At 39.9% G+C, this 15131-nt stretch overlaps 1 protein-coding gene and 1 non-coding gene across 2 annotated transcripts; both read left to right on the forward strand.

The window, feature by feature from the left end:
- The first annotated feature begins 215 nt into the window (after positions 1-215).
- LOC112077712 (uncharacterized) lies at positions 216-8477 on the forward strand. Its single transcript, XR_011478249.1, has 2 exons — positions 216-747; positions 5856-8477. It is a non-coding gene; the product is annotated as an uncharacterized protein (transcript).
- A 1637-nt stretch (positions 8478-10114) lies between these two features.
- Positions 10115-14037, forward strand: yeats4 (YEATS domain containing 4). The gene is made up of 7 exons (XM_024144179.2): positions 10115-10355; positions 10649-10768; positions 10862-10928; positions 11023-11117; positions 11696-11785; positions 11916-12003; positions 12755-14037. Exons 1-7 carry the CDS (start codon positions 10305-10307, stop codon positions 12922-12924), a joined length of 681 nt encoding a protein of 226 aa, XP_023999947.1. The 5' UTR covers positions 10115-10304; the 3' UTR covers positions 12925-14037.
- Positions 14038-15131: the final 1094 nt, after the last annotated feature.

Here is a 15131-nt window from a genome sequence, read left to right on the forward strand (position 1 = left end):
AAAAAGAGAGAGATACAACCTCTTCCTCGTTCTCCTGTGGTTCCTGTTGGGGGGGGGGTGGTCAGTTCCATTTCAATTCGGGAGCACACAGAAATTCAAAATCTTCTTGAATTTTAAATGGTTTACTTTCTGAATTGACTGGAATTCTAAGGGAATTTAGCGATTATATAAAAAAATATATATTAATTATAATATATTTTTGACTCCAACCCTGGTTGTTATAATAGACAACTGAGAGAAGTGATTTGAAGGTGTCTGATAATGCAGGGTGATGTTCAGTACCTGCTAGTCATTGTGCTTATATTCCTGTACTATTCTGTTGTTATTGACTAGGATGGTGATGATTGTTTTTACCAACTTTAGTGAATGTACTTATTATAAAACGCTCTGGGTAATATTGTCTTAAATGTAACTGATTGACAGATTTAAAGTGTTACTGACAGTTGTATTGGTGACGTCATTGTTTATCATATTATTGATGGTTTTGGCCGATGGACAGACCTGTTTTGGCGGTTGGTTAAGAGTTTGATGTATGAATGTAAGTTCTGCCCCCAAAAGACGCGAGAGGTCGAGGGAGCGTGACCACAGCCGATCCCGGGAGAAGAGCCGGCGCCACAAGTCCCGTAGCCGCGACCGCCACGAGGACTACTACCGCGAACGCAGCCGGGAGAGAGAACGGCACCGCGGGGAAAGAGAACGAGAACGCGAACGTGACCGCGAGAGGGAGTACCGACATCGTTAGTGGAGGTGTGTATGCCCGTTCAAACTCCTCACCCGTAACGGTCTCACCACTCTTCTCCCTCAGCTTAATGCAGGCCACGGGCCAGGTCGCTACGGCCCACAACAAGAGGCCCAGAGYGGGACATGACGCGCCCTACGGAGCCTACGGTAGGTGGAGGTGGTAGGTAAGACATTGTTCCATCACCTGTAGTCTTGACCAGTACGGACTCATTGCTGCTATGTGTGTATTTATATAATTTGTCTGAAACTTGTTGTAGGTTTTGACTGTATTTTACTTTCATCCTTTGAACGTTGACTGTGTCGTCAGGCTTCTACTGCATGTGTGTTGTAGGGGAGGTTTTACATGTAAGCYCTGCTAAGCTTGAAAATGTTTTAAATCTCTGAAGTTGAAAAAGTACTTTATATGACCAATGATCAACACCTGTGAAAGGTTGTAAAATATTCTAATTGTTTATTGAAGGGTTTCTCTGACACTGATGCCACAATGTGCCAAGAAATKATTAGTGTACATTTTGCCGTTGTCAAGGTTGAAATCTGTGACTGTACAACTTAMKGGGGTTGTATGAGTTGTTTTGTAGGCCACCAAAATGATGACCAAACTGTAGGTGGTTCTGAGTCTTATTAACTTGAGGTAATGGTTACATGCAAATTTAAAATGTCTAAACTATTTTAAAACCACTGTCAGTTCTCTAACCTATAGTATAAGTCTAAGGTATGGTTTTAGGGATAAAAAAAATTGAAGGATTTTGGTATATCGTCTGTGAACTTGAACGAATGTCTTTGCCATATTTTTTTATTTTATCACGCTGAAATTGATGGTCTTGAACAAAATAATTTTGTTAATGTTTTTGTATAATTAATGGCATTGCTATCAAGCTGGTATAATGTTTTGTCTATATTAATTTTAGGCAAATAGTTATCTGGTCATACTCCCTTAACGGTGGACAGGAATGTGGTAACTAGGTAACTAGTTCGCTATGTCTTCTGTAGCATAGTTGGTCTTCACTCTAAAGCCCCATTTTTGTAAAACAGACCATTTTGAGTGTTGCTACTGCTCTTGGTACTGTTAACACAAGATTAACACGGTTTTTACCTTTTACATATATAATTTCTTTATGTGCCATTTTTTATTTTGTTGAGTATGTTCCCTAACGTTGAAGGATTGAGTTCCAAAAAATGTTGGCTCAGGTTTTGATCCATTTTGTATACCTTGATGGTAACATAGGGTTATACATGATTTATATTTACTATACATACTTCATGGCAATGTAGGGCCCTATAAAATCCACATTGTGGAGAACGCGGACAGAACCACAGAATCCAGACATTAAAACAAGAATTATCAATATTCATAATGTTAGTAGGAAATCAACAAAGGAATTGAAGCTAGTGGACGGTCGACTAAATTGTTGAAGCTAGTGGGCGTCGACTAAATGGTGTTGAAGCTAGTGGGACGTCGACATAATGTGTTTAAGCTAGTGGGCGTCGACTAAATTTGTTGAAGCTAGTGGACGCGACTAAATGTGTTGAAGCTAGTGGGCGACGACTAAATGTGTTGAAGCTAGTGGGGCGTCGATAAATGTGTTGAAGCTAGTGGGGCGACGCTAAATGTGTTGAGCTAGTGGGCGACGCGAGTAAATGTGTTGAAGCTAGTGGGCGACGACTAAATGTGTTGAAGCTAGTGGGGCGACGAGTAAATGTGTTGAAGCTAGTGGGGCGTCGACTAAATGTGTTGAAGCTAGTGGGCGTGACTAAATTGTGTTGAAGCTAGTGGGGCATCGACTAAATGTGTTGAAGCTAGTGGGACGTCGACTAAATGTGTTTGAAGCTAGTGGGGCGTCGACTAAATGTGTGTGAAGCTAGTGGGGCGTCGACTAAATGTTGTTGAAGCTAGTGGGGCGTCGACTAAATGTGTCCCAAGATTATCATAAAATTATGAATGAAATGCATCAGTGATTCATATTTTTCTTTAACTTTCTGAAGAGGAAACGTCACAGGAATGTCTGTCTGTGTGTCCGCGATTGTCCACCACTTTTGGTTAAGCCGTTAGCGATGATGCTAATATAATGACAACAGTCTTCTGGTAGATGGGAAGGTTTTCCCATAAACCTTCTCGGTTAAACATAGGCTTCTCTGTAGTTAACATTTACATGGCAGAATGGTATCAGGATTATTTGCATAAATCCGCTGGCCATTTGTTTAGCAAACTCTGCAATTACATGAGTGCTACAGAAACATCGCTAACCAAACAGGGACGCTTGCTGGTGCACAGTTGAATTAAAGGGTAACTACACCCAAAAATTACAAATGTTGGTCTCCTGAAGTTTAAACATGGTTGTGTACTTAGAACATCCAATATATATAAAACGGAATTAGGCAGGGGGAAAAATTGATTTTATAGGGCCCTAGCRATGTCTGTTGGCCTGTAAATTTTAGGTCAATTTGATTACTTTTCATCCCTTAATACTGGGCATCACATTGTGCTGATCCTGTAAACAAATAAGAAAACGACAGAAATATTTTTGCAAGAGGTACAGTACTTGAAAAGATGCTGAAATTATCAATCAATACAGGTACATCACTTATCTGATATTTCAATGAGTACTAAAGAATGATCACTATTGTCCACAATTCAATGGCAGCCATTTTGTTMATGTGGATATTTTAGGTTTCAAATGGTTCACCTATTTGAAGTGGATCTCAAGATTTCACTGTCGGTTGTGTTGTTTTTAGGCTGTAGTTTTGAAATAGACGGCCAGACAATTTTGACATGGTACCTTGGCAAATATCTTGTAGGAATTGAAGGTGAATGGGTGTTTCACTGAAATGGCATAGTCAAGAAAATAATGTTGTATTTGTCCTATTTTTAAATGGGTTGATGCTCACTCAAATTTTAATGTTGACGTTGTAAATCCCAATAGTGATTTGAATGTATACCCCAAAATCTGATTGTATTACCGTTTACTTATATATAGTATTTTGTATTGGATTGGTTGGTTTGCTGATTAGGGACTCCATGCTTGCATTAAATGGGATAACTCCTTTGAATGTACATGTTCGATTAAGTAACTTCTCTGCATTTCCCCCCCCAATTTATTAAATGGCAATAGCATTTTGTTAAATTATTCTAATAAACGTAATACTTTTAATAATACAACTGACAAATCATTCTAAAAAATCTTAGTTTTTGGTCATTACTTTTTAAATCACAAGGGAACAAACCTARGAGGGGTTACTTTATTATCCTGTACAGTCCTGTTTGTCTCACTTCAMGGTAAAAGGAAATGCTTTGATCTATGCTTTACTACCTGTCAATCTATGTTCACAGATCTCAACATTGTTTCATTTAGCGTTGGGATYATATGTGCCCATTACAGGGAAGAAATGACTAGCTATTTTTCCAATTTGTCTATAGGTGTCAGTGATGTTTTGCAGGCATGGAGAAAGCAGCCCTGATTTCCTGATAACATATTTCTGCTGCTGTTATAACTGTTYCTCTCTCTCTCTGGTGTCTTCATCCTTCAAAACTACACATCATGTGGTTCTTGYAACTCTCATTGGTGTCCACAACATCTCAAGAAGGTTMATTTTGATGACTGTTCAACCACTTTAAACTCTTTCAATGTCTCCTGCAGAAATAGACTCTGCAGGAAGTTAGTACCAGGTCTTTTGAGAGAGAAACTGCAACTGGTCACATTCTTTAATCCATTAGTTATAATTATAATATATTTTTAGTGTTGTGAGAACACGTCTTGATGATGCTGTGGTTCCTTTGAGATGCTCAATGGATCTGAAATGATTGTGCGGAGGGTGATGGGACATCTGTTCAATGAAATGTTGGTAGTATTAACTTTTTAAATGTGATATTGCCCAACTATGCACCATGTAAATACACTCATTGAGCCGTACCTGGCTTCAATTTAAGTTGCATAAAAATGATATTGATTTAACAATTCAACTAATAATTACTACTAGGCTATTAACTATAGTTTATTTTTAATGGAAATTGTCATTGACAACCAAAACGTACAGCATATTCCTTTACCTGGTGTATGAGTTTGGAAAATGTCTGGGGTGATCTATGAACTGAAATATTAACGAATGGTTATGTGGTTTGCAATTCCAATGAATTGTCAGTGTAATGTAGATCCTGTGCTTGCCAGGCTCTAGCTTTGAGAGGTGTGTTTCAGACTGCTGATATGAGTGTAGGGATACGAGTGTTTTTATACATTCATCCTGATGTAATGCTACTATTCCTCTATGTAAATCTGACCTTGTTTGTCCTCTGCTTTTCCCAGTGCTCCCGGCCCAGTTTATTCCCCCCCCCCATGTTATCTAATTGGATTTCACCTGTCGGATAGGTTTAAATGCATAGCTGTAGAATGACTAGAACGAGGTTCTGCATTCAAGTCAATGAATCGTCTGTTCTATTTATTATTTCTGTGTGTTTAAATACTATCCAATAGGTGAAAAACTATGCCCTTCGTCACCTCTTAGAATAGGGGACCAATCCCAAACCGGCCGCTTGGACCTTTTGGTCTTATGGACTTGTTGAAAATCTGAGAGGATTTGATAGGTGGAATTCTCACATTACTTCCACCTATCAGAGGACAAGGTAGACTTAATACCTTATTGCGTCCTTCTGTGAAATCCTCTAAAGATATATTGAGAAGTACGTACGGTCTATGTGTTGGGATTGAGCCTTCTGTAGACACCATTTTGTGCCCCATGCACTTTCAGATTAGATTATAACATGTTTTGTGAGCACCCACACAACAGGTTTATCCTATCCACACAAATTGATTGTAAACCTTCTCTGAAATGAGTTGAGTACTTAGCGCATGACACATTTGAAAACATASTAAATTCAGATCTCAACGGTATAGCAGGGTCAGCCATTGTGGGCACTACGTTGTTCTTACTCACTGTAATGTGGAATCACTCTCTGACAAGTTGACTACCATTAGAAAGAGCAGTACCTGCATGTGTTTTGTGTCCTCTGTGTGTGTGTGTGTGTGCTGTAAAATTAGAGGGGGTGTATGACACAAACAACAAACTGTATATTGTTGGGCTGCCCCAAACCAAACTCCACCCTTCGTTTTCACACATTTCAGCCCACGGAAGAGGACAGGGACGAGGACGCCTCGTCACAACCAGCAGGCCCTACTTCAGGATCGCCTTGTCAACTAGTCCCCCCCCTCTGTCTGTGTCTCCATGGTTACCAGGGGACTGACTACCTGGGATTCGCTCACAGCTGTGTAAGGCTATAAGTAGTGTTCTTTAAAATCATACTCATGGTATAAAAACTACTCCACAGCTATTTTTATTTTACTGACATTTTTATTTGATGTGAACGAAAAAATTATTACCTACCTGTGTTGACCKGCTTCTTCAAGCTTTGCGAAAATAACAAATTACTACATTTGCCTGCTCTATTCCAAAACGGACAACTTTTGACTGCTATAATGTGTACATTTTGTCAGGTTAGAGTTGATTTTACAGGGAGTTTTTTTTTTTTTGGTTCATTTCCTCTCGTGCCCCTCCCTACTTTTCTCGTTAGGATAATGTTTGTAAATGTCTCTGCTTTGAATATTAAAATAGATTCTGTGTTGTAATAAACTGTTTACTGGGGTTTTGACACTTAATAATAATTTACATGTGTACGTTGTTGCCTGCATACATTTTTCATGTTGAATTTTACGAAATAGTTGTTTTAAATTGACTCTCACTTAAGTTGCCAAGTTGTGCTCTTATTGGCCAAATGAAGCACAGTTGACCAATAGGTTGTATTTGTCCTGATGCCCAGAAGGAGTGAAATCTGACTGAATTTAGCGTAGCTACTTTTGAATTGAATGATCATGTGACAGATATTTTAATCTTTGACTTATTAGTTTGTTCTAAAAGTTCTACTTAAAATGTGGCTACTTGTTTGGCGAASATTTGTTTTTAGTAGCCGTATACTACTGTATGCCATTTGAATACCAAAAGTGAAAATCAATGTCTTGGCTAACTGATGGCGAACTGATTTTAGAGGTATTCGGGACTTGATTATATTGGGCAAAACTTTAGTTATATTATTTTTTTTATTTCTTGATTATTATTTTTTCATTCATGTTACCAGGAAGTTCATTCCAAGGGTTCATTACCCTAATATTGACACAAGTAGAACAAATTATTCACTTAAATGGAATTATTTTAGTGATAGATAAAACTTCACAGATCTGGACAATACTACTACTGTGAACAGAATTAGTCCCTTGTCTGCAAACGTGTGCTCTGATTGGCTGGCTGATGTACTGCACTGATTTCTTATTGAGTTGCTTGTCTCACTGGTTTAGGCCAGTGAGGTTGTGGTAGCCTGGTCCCAGATCTGTATATATTTTGGCTGAGTCTTGACTCGTTGTCCTGCCTACATTGAATGGCAATAACAATGCTAGCCAGAGTAGTTGGCTAAAACGCATACAGACCTGAGCGGTGTACTACGAAGCAGGACCAACGCGTTAGCCAGCTAATTTGCTTAAATATTCTGAATTAACTTTTAGATTTTTTTTGAAATGGAAGCTTGGCTCAACCAAAAACACGTCTAAGTTCAGCTTTCTTAATGAACCAGAAAGTCAAATGTTATTTCTGGTTGTTTATCAACGTTAGCTGTCTAATGCGTGGAWCCTGTTTTGTAGGATACCCTTCTGGGACCAGGCCAAGGGGCTGGGTTTAGTAAATGGTTGATTACAGTAGTAATGAGGGTCTGGGACAAGGCTGAGGGTCTAGGTGTCGTAAATGGATGGGGATTACAGTAATAAGAGTATTCAAGTGAGGTGTCCATTTTGTAAAGCATGAGAGCACAATCCTTCCCTGGCTTCTCAGGGTCTGTGCACGGACTGGTCTGCCAGATTGAATTAACTGATATTGATGCCTGTTTTAAGGCGGTAATACCTACCTCTCTACTCCCATGTATTTTCTAAATGGCCCTGAGACTTAGTGGTGCTCTCCTGCTTGCATTGCCACGCTAAAAGATATTTGGGTTATTGTGGCATGAATCATTCACTGAAACCACTGCTTCAGTCAACTTAACATTTTTTAAATATTACTGGTTAGACTTTACATCCAACTATTGGCACAAAAATATCTCCCAAGTTTTTAATCAATATTGCCCACTAGCTACAAAGAGCATTTTGAGGACTTTACAATGTGTTTGACATGGAATGTTATTGGATGGAACTTTAGTAAAGTTCTCCTTCAGGTAAAGTTTGCACGACGGACACTTCGTTGTTTTATACGTGGGACTTTTGTATTGCATATATTGTATAAATGCACTGAGGTATTGAATATGTTGTAAAGCATTCATAATGCTCTATGTAGCTATTATACCATGTTTATTGTGCTAATGGATAGGTTATGAATGCTTTGTTACCTATTCGCAGATCATTGCGAATTGCTTTCTAGCCCAACGTCTTTTCAAACCGGTTGAAKATTTGAATAGAGCTGATTTGAAACTGGTTTGATACGTCATTACTGTACATATATACGCAGTCGACAAGTGTTACCCATACTYAATTAGTGTTGTCATTTTGTACATATAATAATGCATCCATCTTAGATATTACCTTGAAATARTTTTTACAAACAGATCCAAGRTTTTTACCTGATCAGTTTCTCGGACGTGTTCAGGAAGTTGAACTTTTTTAAGGTGCACTGTCTTGTTTTGAGTGTTTTTCAATAAACTAGTTTTCTTCGTCTTTGACGTCGGGTCTTCGTGAACCATTAGGCCAAATATTACTGTCCCTGACATTGCTGATTTGGTTTAATCAAATGTACACAGTAGAATGCAATGTATATAAAGGATGGAATAAGACCGTAGGATATTACTAGGTCTGTGTAGTTTTTTTTTCTGTTTTGTGAAAATATTGTACTGGTCTAATTTCATCAACAAAACTTAAAACATTTTTCCCCAGTATGATTGACACGATAAAAAAGGGAAACTAGTTATAGGCCCTTCAAGGCTCTTGGTTATCTTTATTATAATTTACTCATAGTTACACTTACACCAAATGCTGAATTGTACATTAGGCTGTAGTTCTTTTTGCCCTTATTTAATTTACAGCTCCATGACATTCACCCAAAGGTAAGTCGTCGGTTCCAGATCCATGAAGAATGACGGAATGCAATTTTTTCTGAAGTAGTAGCTATTCAATATACTTWATGTGTTCCTCTTCGCATTATAGCAAAGTAAGGAAATAAACTGCWGGAACTACAATTTACATATGGATAATKATCAAATATACAAGATAAATGTCTCAACCAGGCTGATTATTACACTATGCAGACTAAAACACTCAATGTGTGTTSTTTCAGATTATATTGYTATTTTAATTATATGATTTATTAGATATAATATTTGCATTAAGAATAAAGGCAGTAGGTTCTCTGAGCTTGTAACGTTACCACCWTGTGCCTTCTCTAAAAAATTAATAAAATAATCGAAACTACATTGTGACTCCATTTACTCTGTTTATTACTTGAAGACATGMGGCTATTGGATATATTTGTSAAAATTGCAGCGATGATCGCAAACGACTCGATATCGCCATCTGCCGGCATTGGGGCTACAGTTGGTGAGAAATGCTTCTTTAAAAAACAACTGTAGTCCGAAACCTTGGCTCACATTAAACGCAATTTTATGTTTATAAATATACATTTTATTAATTCCAGTAGCCGATGTGGACKTCAGCATGTGGGATTATGTATAAATGGCCTAGCTTCGATGATCACTCGAACCATGACTCGTGTCCAGAAGAGAGCCTGCAGAATAATTCGGGACGGGTCGTACACCAGCTRCCGGGGAWGCCCTCGGAATCATGTCCTTGGAGAGCAAACGGGAGCAGATTTSCCTGACATTTGCTAAATCCCTGCAGAACTCTCAGTTTGCAGACTGGCTCCCCCCAACTAGACAGCAGACWACTGGACGGGCAACTGGCGACAGCCACAAACGGAACACTCCCATGACACGCACAGGCTGCTTATCGGRACTTTCCCATTCCATACTTCACTAAACTGATCAATGCACACACCATATAGCCCAGGGGMCTTAATAATGCCTTCTTAAAAGCTCCTAAGATCKATTTTCTTTAGCTGCCACCCCAAACATTGTCGTTGTATTATTGTTGTTTTCTATATATTGCATAGTTTAACATTGTATTACATGTTTTGCTAGTTTAGGATTTTACTATTTGATGATTGTAAAGTGGTTTACACAATTCAGTCTATATRACTGCAAKAAACTAATAAACATACTACTTACTATTACAGGGCACAAAGCRGAACATTAGACAAGAGGACYCTTATCGTTTTAGCTCTGAGTGTTTCCCGTGTTCACATCGGACCACGAAAAATGTAACGTACTTCCGGTGCTTGTTTGGCTGGCAATTTGAAATGTGTACAATGTAAAATCGTRTTGTTTTCATAGATTTAATGGCAATCTTATCAAATGACACATCCCAAATCACTACTGCAAGAGTCCTATAGTGACATATACTAGTTTAACGTCACTKTCTAGTCTCTATACTATGTTTAAAAGGATGGCTGAATTTGGACCAGATTCCGGGGGTAGAGTGAAGGTAGGGGACGGATGTCAATAATATTTGATACCGGCAACTATAATATGGTCTATAAAAAGTTTTGTGTTAATAAGAGACAATTTGACTAACTGTGTTACCTAATTATATGATATTTCCTTTTTAATAAGTCTATGGAAGCGTGTCAGTAACGTGCTTGTCGTGAAGACGCGGTTGGAAAGGCAGGCAACCAAACCGCATCACTTCTTACTATCTATGCTATCCGGTTCACCATATTATTATCATCATTGATCTGCATGATGTTGCAGAAAACATCAATTGTCTGTTTTCCACAGGGTGTTACGATCGTCAAACCCATCGTATTCGGAAACGTTGCTCGGTATTTTGGAAAGAAGCGAGAGGAGGATGGACACACTCACCAATGGTCTGTGTATGTGAAACCATACAGAAACGAGGTAAACTCAACTGTAATCTWGGAAAATGGATGGTKTTGACTTCAAGGTCTCATTGGATAACCACAGTATTGACCTGACCCAATTATATTCCAGGATATGTCTGCATATGTGAAGAAAATACAGTTCAAGCTACATGAAAGTTATGTGAATCCACTCAGAGGTAAAATCAAGCTTGTAATGTATCCACGTATTAACAGTGATGTAATTTGTCGTGAATGTAGGGCTCACGGTGACCTCTTTGTGATCCGTTGTAGTGGTGACGAAGCCTCCGTACGAGATCACMGAGACGGGCTGGGGAGAGTTTGAGATCATTATCAAGGTGTTCTTCATCGACCCCAATGAGAGGCCGGTGAGTGCTGCTCTACGATGTCATTTAGGGACCTCWTTCAAATTCTACTTGATTAATATAGCACCTTTTAACAGAGGATGCATTTCAGAGTGCTTAACACAATAAAATAATAGGGAGGTGAGAAAGATAAAAAAAATACAATACGTTTTCTAAATTAGGACACATTAAAATAGTAAAACAATAGCTTAATAACAGTGGACTTGAGACTACATTTTCATTGTACAATTACATTATTTTTATGACCCTCTTCCCCCAGTTACATGATACTCTGTCAGTCTGTCTACAGGTGACCCTCTTCCACCAGTTACATGATACTCTGTCAGTCTGTCTACAGGTGACCCTCTTCCCCCAGTTACATGATACTCTGTCAGTCTGTCTACAGGTGACACTCTTCCCCCAGTTACATGATAGTCTGTCTGTCTGTCAGTCTGTCTACAGGTGACCCTCTTCCCCCAGTTACATGATACTCTGTCAGTCTGTCTACAGGTGACACTCTTCCCCCAGTTACATGATACTCTGTCAGTCTGTCTACAGGTGACACTCTTCCCCCAGTTACATGATACTCTGTCTGTCTACAGGTGACTCTCTACCACCTACTGAAGCTCTTCCAGTCAGACTCCAGTGCCATGCCCAAGAAGACGGTGGTCTCTGAATTCTATGATGAAATGGTGAGAGATTTTATTTATTTATTTTTCAAACAGTGAACCAAAGAGGACATGAGAAGCGAAGTGAAGCAAGGTGAGGAAAGAAACCAGARAGGCCCGTCTCAACTCTCTGTCCTTCCTGTTCCTCTCTCAGATCTTCCAGGACCCCACAGCCATGATGCAGCAGCTCCTCAGCACCTCTAGACAGCTGACCCTGGGGGCCTATAAGCACGAGACGGAGTGTGAGTAGCACACACTTTTCCCATCCAGTTCAGTAACAGACCTGTACATTTAGTACCTGTAGATGTATATTGTAACTACTGTATCTAGCTATGCCTTTTTAACTCTCGTCAGGCAAATGTGTTTCAATTCTAATTATAAACGTCAACTAGATTCAGCCACTGGACAATTTTATTTAAAGTATTTTTTCTTGAGAGGCTGATCAGAGGCCCGGAACATAATTACAAATAATTTGTAGACTGCAAATTGACCTCCAAGAAGCCCAAACAGATCTAATATTTGACTAAAACATCATTTCAAACCGGGCTTACATGTGTATATAATCACATCACTCTATTATGCATGGGAATAGTTGAACACATTTCCCAAATGAAAATCACTTGGAGCTGATTTCCTGCTGTTGTTAGGCTTTTATGTCCAACAATGAAAAATAATTGCTCAGAAAACTTGGGGAGCCTAACAAAACCACCCGCGGACCAAATGTGACCAGCTGGTCGTCAAATGGGGAACCCTGCAGTAGAGGCTTAGAGTAAAAGTCGATGGCTGCGTTTACACAGGCAGCCCAGTTCTAATCTTTTGCCCAATTATTGGTCTTTTGACAGATCAGGTCCTTTGCCATGAAGATCAGAATTGGACTGCCTATGTAAAGGCAGCCAATAAAAGCCAATGTCTTTGTCCTTATTGTTCAGTGACACCACTGTGCAGTGCTGAGTGGACAGTATCACTGGTGACGGACCCTTCCTGTGTCTGTAGTTGCGGAGCTGGAGCTGCGGACGCGGGAGAAGCTGGAAGCAGCGAAGAAGAAGACCAGTCAGGAGATCACAGACCTGAAGGATAGACTGAAGGCCAGCAGAGAGACCATCAACTTCCTGAAGGGAGAGATACGCAAGCTGGAGGAGGAGGACCAGATCAAAGACCACTGATACACACACACACTGGGTGAATCTCAATTGTATTTTCTGGATTCCTCATACCTTCTCTCCTTGCATCCTTCTCAAAACYCATTGGAACACAAGATGTGAGGTTCCTTGCCTTGGATCTTCTCTTCCTRTGTATTTTGAGAAGGAGATGAGAGAGGACGCAATGACTCATAGATATACAATTGAGACACACCCTAAATTCCAAATCAACCTATAGGCCATCTTCCCTAGGCACCCCTGTAGATCTGAAGGGTTTGGATAGGTGGATGCAATATGGTACTTGTGACTCACCTTGTCTTCTGATTTCTGATAGGCTGGATGGAGTTCCCGCCTTTTTTCTTCCACCTATCCAACCCCTTCAGAGCAAATGGGAGGGGCCAGGGAGGAGGGGCCAGGGAGGAGGGGCCAGGGATGGATTTGGACTTGCCCTAGTCTGGAATCCACACAGAATATCACTCCGTTTTACGATTGTTTAATTCCATAATATAATATCTCAGATACTTCGCAGATGCTTTCATCCAAAGTGACTTAGTCATGCGTGCGTACATTTGTCGTACGGGTGGTCCCTGGAATGGACTCCACCATCCTGGCATTACTAGCACCATGCTCATCCTGACAGAGCACCTCAACATCATTGTTATGGATGACCTAACATTGCACTAACAATAGAGAAATGTAGAGGTATTCAGTTTGAATTCCAGACTTAACACTGCCTAGCAGAATGGTTCTATATGATCATGTACATAACAGGAAAACTGAAGATAATCAATGTTAGTTTCTCTCCACTCTCAATTCAACTCAGATTTACCACAGAAAGCTCTCAGTGTAACATGTTACATTTTTGTAGACTGGTCTGAATGTGAATAGGGTTTGTGCTTCTGTTTTTTGAAATTAATTTTGATGTAAAACTCAAAACAGTTTTTCTTTGATTTCTCCTTTTGTATAAAATGATTAGAACACAATTGTTAGAACTGATGGATCAAACATGTCTTAGATGCTATTCAGGGTTATTTACAGATTATTGTTTTGTCAAAGATTGATGTCTTAAACACATCTGGATAGCCTGGGCATGCCATTGCCAACTGTCTCGGGATCAATACATGTGTCGACCCTTTTGATATGAGTTCAGTTCTTGATCACCATTTAGATAAAGGATAGAGAACGACAGCAGACATTTTCATTTCTGTTGGAGAACGCTAAACTGTTGCTTTCCTTGTAAGGAGACCGGAGCGCTGTAATGAGTAATGGATATACAGCCTCTGCATTAGCCTTCCACCACCACTAGAGAGCGGTGATGAGCAGATGGTTATTGGAAGAGGGAGGGGGCAACATTGTTCGTATTGGAAGAGGGAGGGGCAACAATTGTTTGTATTGGAAGAGGGAGGGGCAACAATTGTTTGTATTGGAAGAGGGAGGGGGCAACAATTGTTTGTATTGGAAGAGGGAGGGGCAACAATTGTTTGTATTGGAAGAGGGAGGGGCAACAATTGTTTGTATTGGAAGAGGGAGGGGCAAACATTGTTTGTATTGAAAGGGAGGGGCAACAATTGTTTGTATTGGAAGAGGGAGGGGCAAAATGTTTGTATTGGAAGAGGGAGGGGCAACAGTTGTTTGTATTGGAAGAGGGAGGGGCAACAATTGTTTGTATTGGAAGAGGGAGGGCAAATTGTTGTATTGGAGAGGGAGGGGCAACAATTGTTTGTATTGGAAGAGGGAGGGGCAACAATTGTTTGTATTGGAAGAGGGAGGGGCAACAATTGTTTGTATTGGAAGAGGGAGGGCAACAAGTGTTTTGTATTGGAAAGAGGGAGGGGCAACAATTGTTTGTATTGGAAGGGGAGGGGCAACAATTGTTTGTATTGGAAGAGGGAGGGGCAACAATTGTTTGTATTGGAAAGAGGGAGGGGCAACAATTGTTTGTATTGGAAGAGGGAGGGGCAACATTGTTTTGTATTGGAAGAGGGAGGGGCAACAATTGTTTGTATTGGAAGAGGGAGGGGCAACAAGTGTTTGTATTGGAAGAGGAGGGCAACAATTGTTTGTATTGGAAGAGAGGAGCAACAATTGTTTGTATTGGAGGGGGAGGGGCAACAATTGTTGTATTGGAAAGGGAGGGGCACAATTGTTTGTATTGGAGAGGGAGGGGCAACAATTGTTTGTATTGGAAGAGGGAGGGCAACATGATGATGAAGGGGAGGGGCAAAGTGTTG

Source organism: Salvelinus sp. IW2-2015, unplaced genomic scaffold (assembly GCF_002910315.2).
Source record: "Salvelinus sp. IW2-2015 unplaced genomic scaffold, ASM291031v2 Un_scaffold4848, whole genome shotgun sequence".
Lineage (NCBI taxonomy): Eukaryota > Metazoa > Chordata > Actinopteri > Salmoniformes > Salmonidae > Salvelinus > Salvelinus sp. IW2-2015.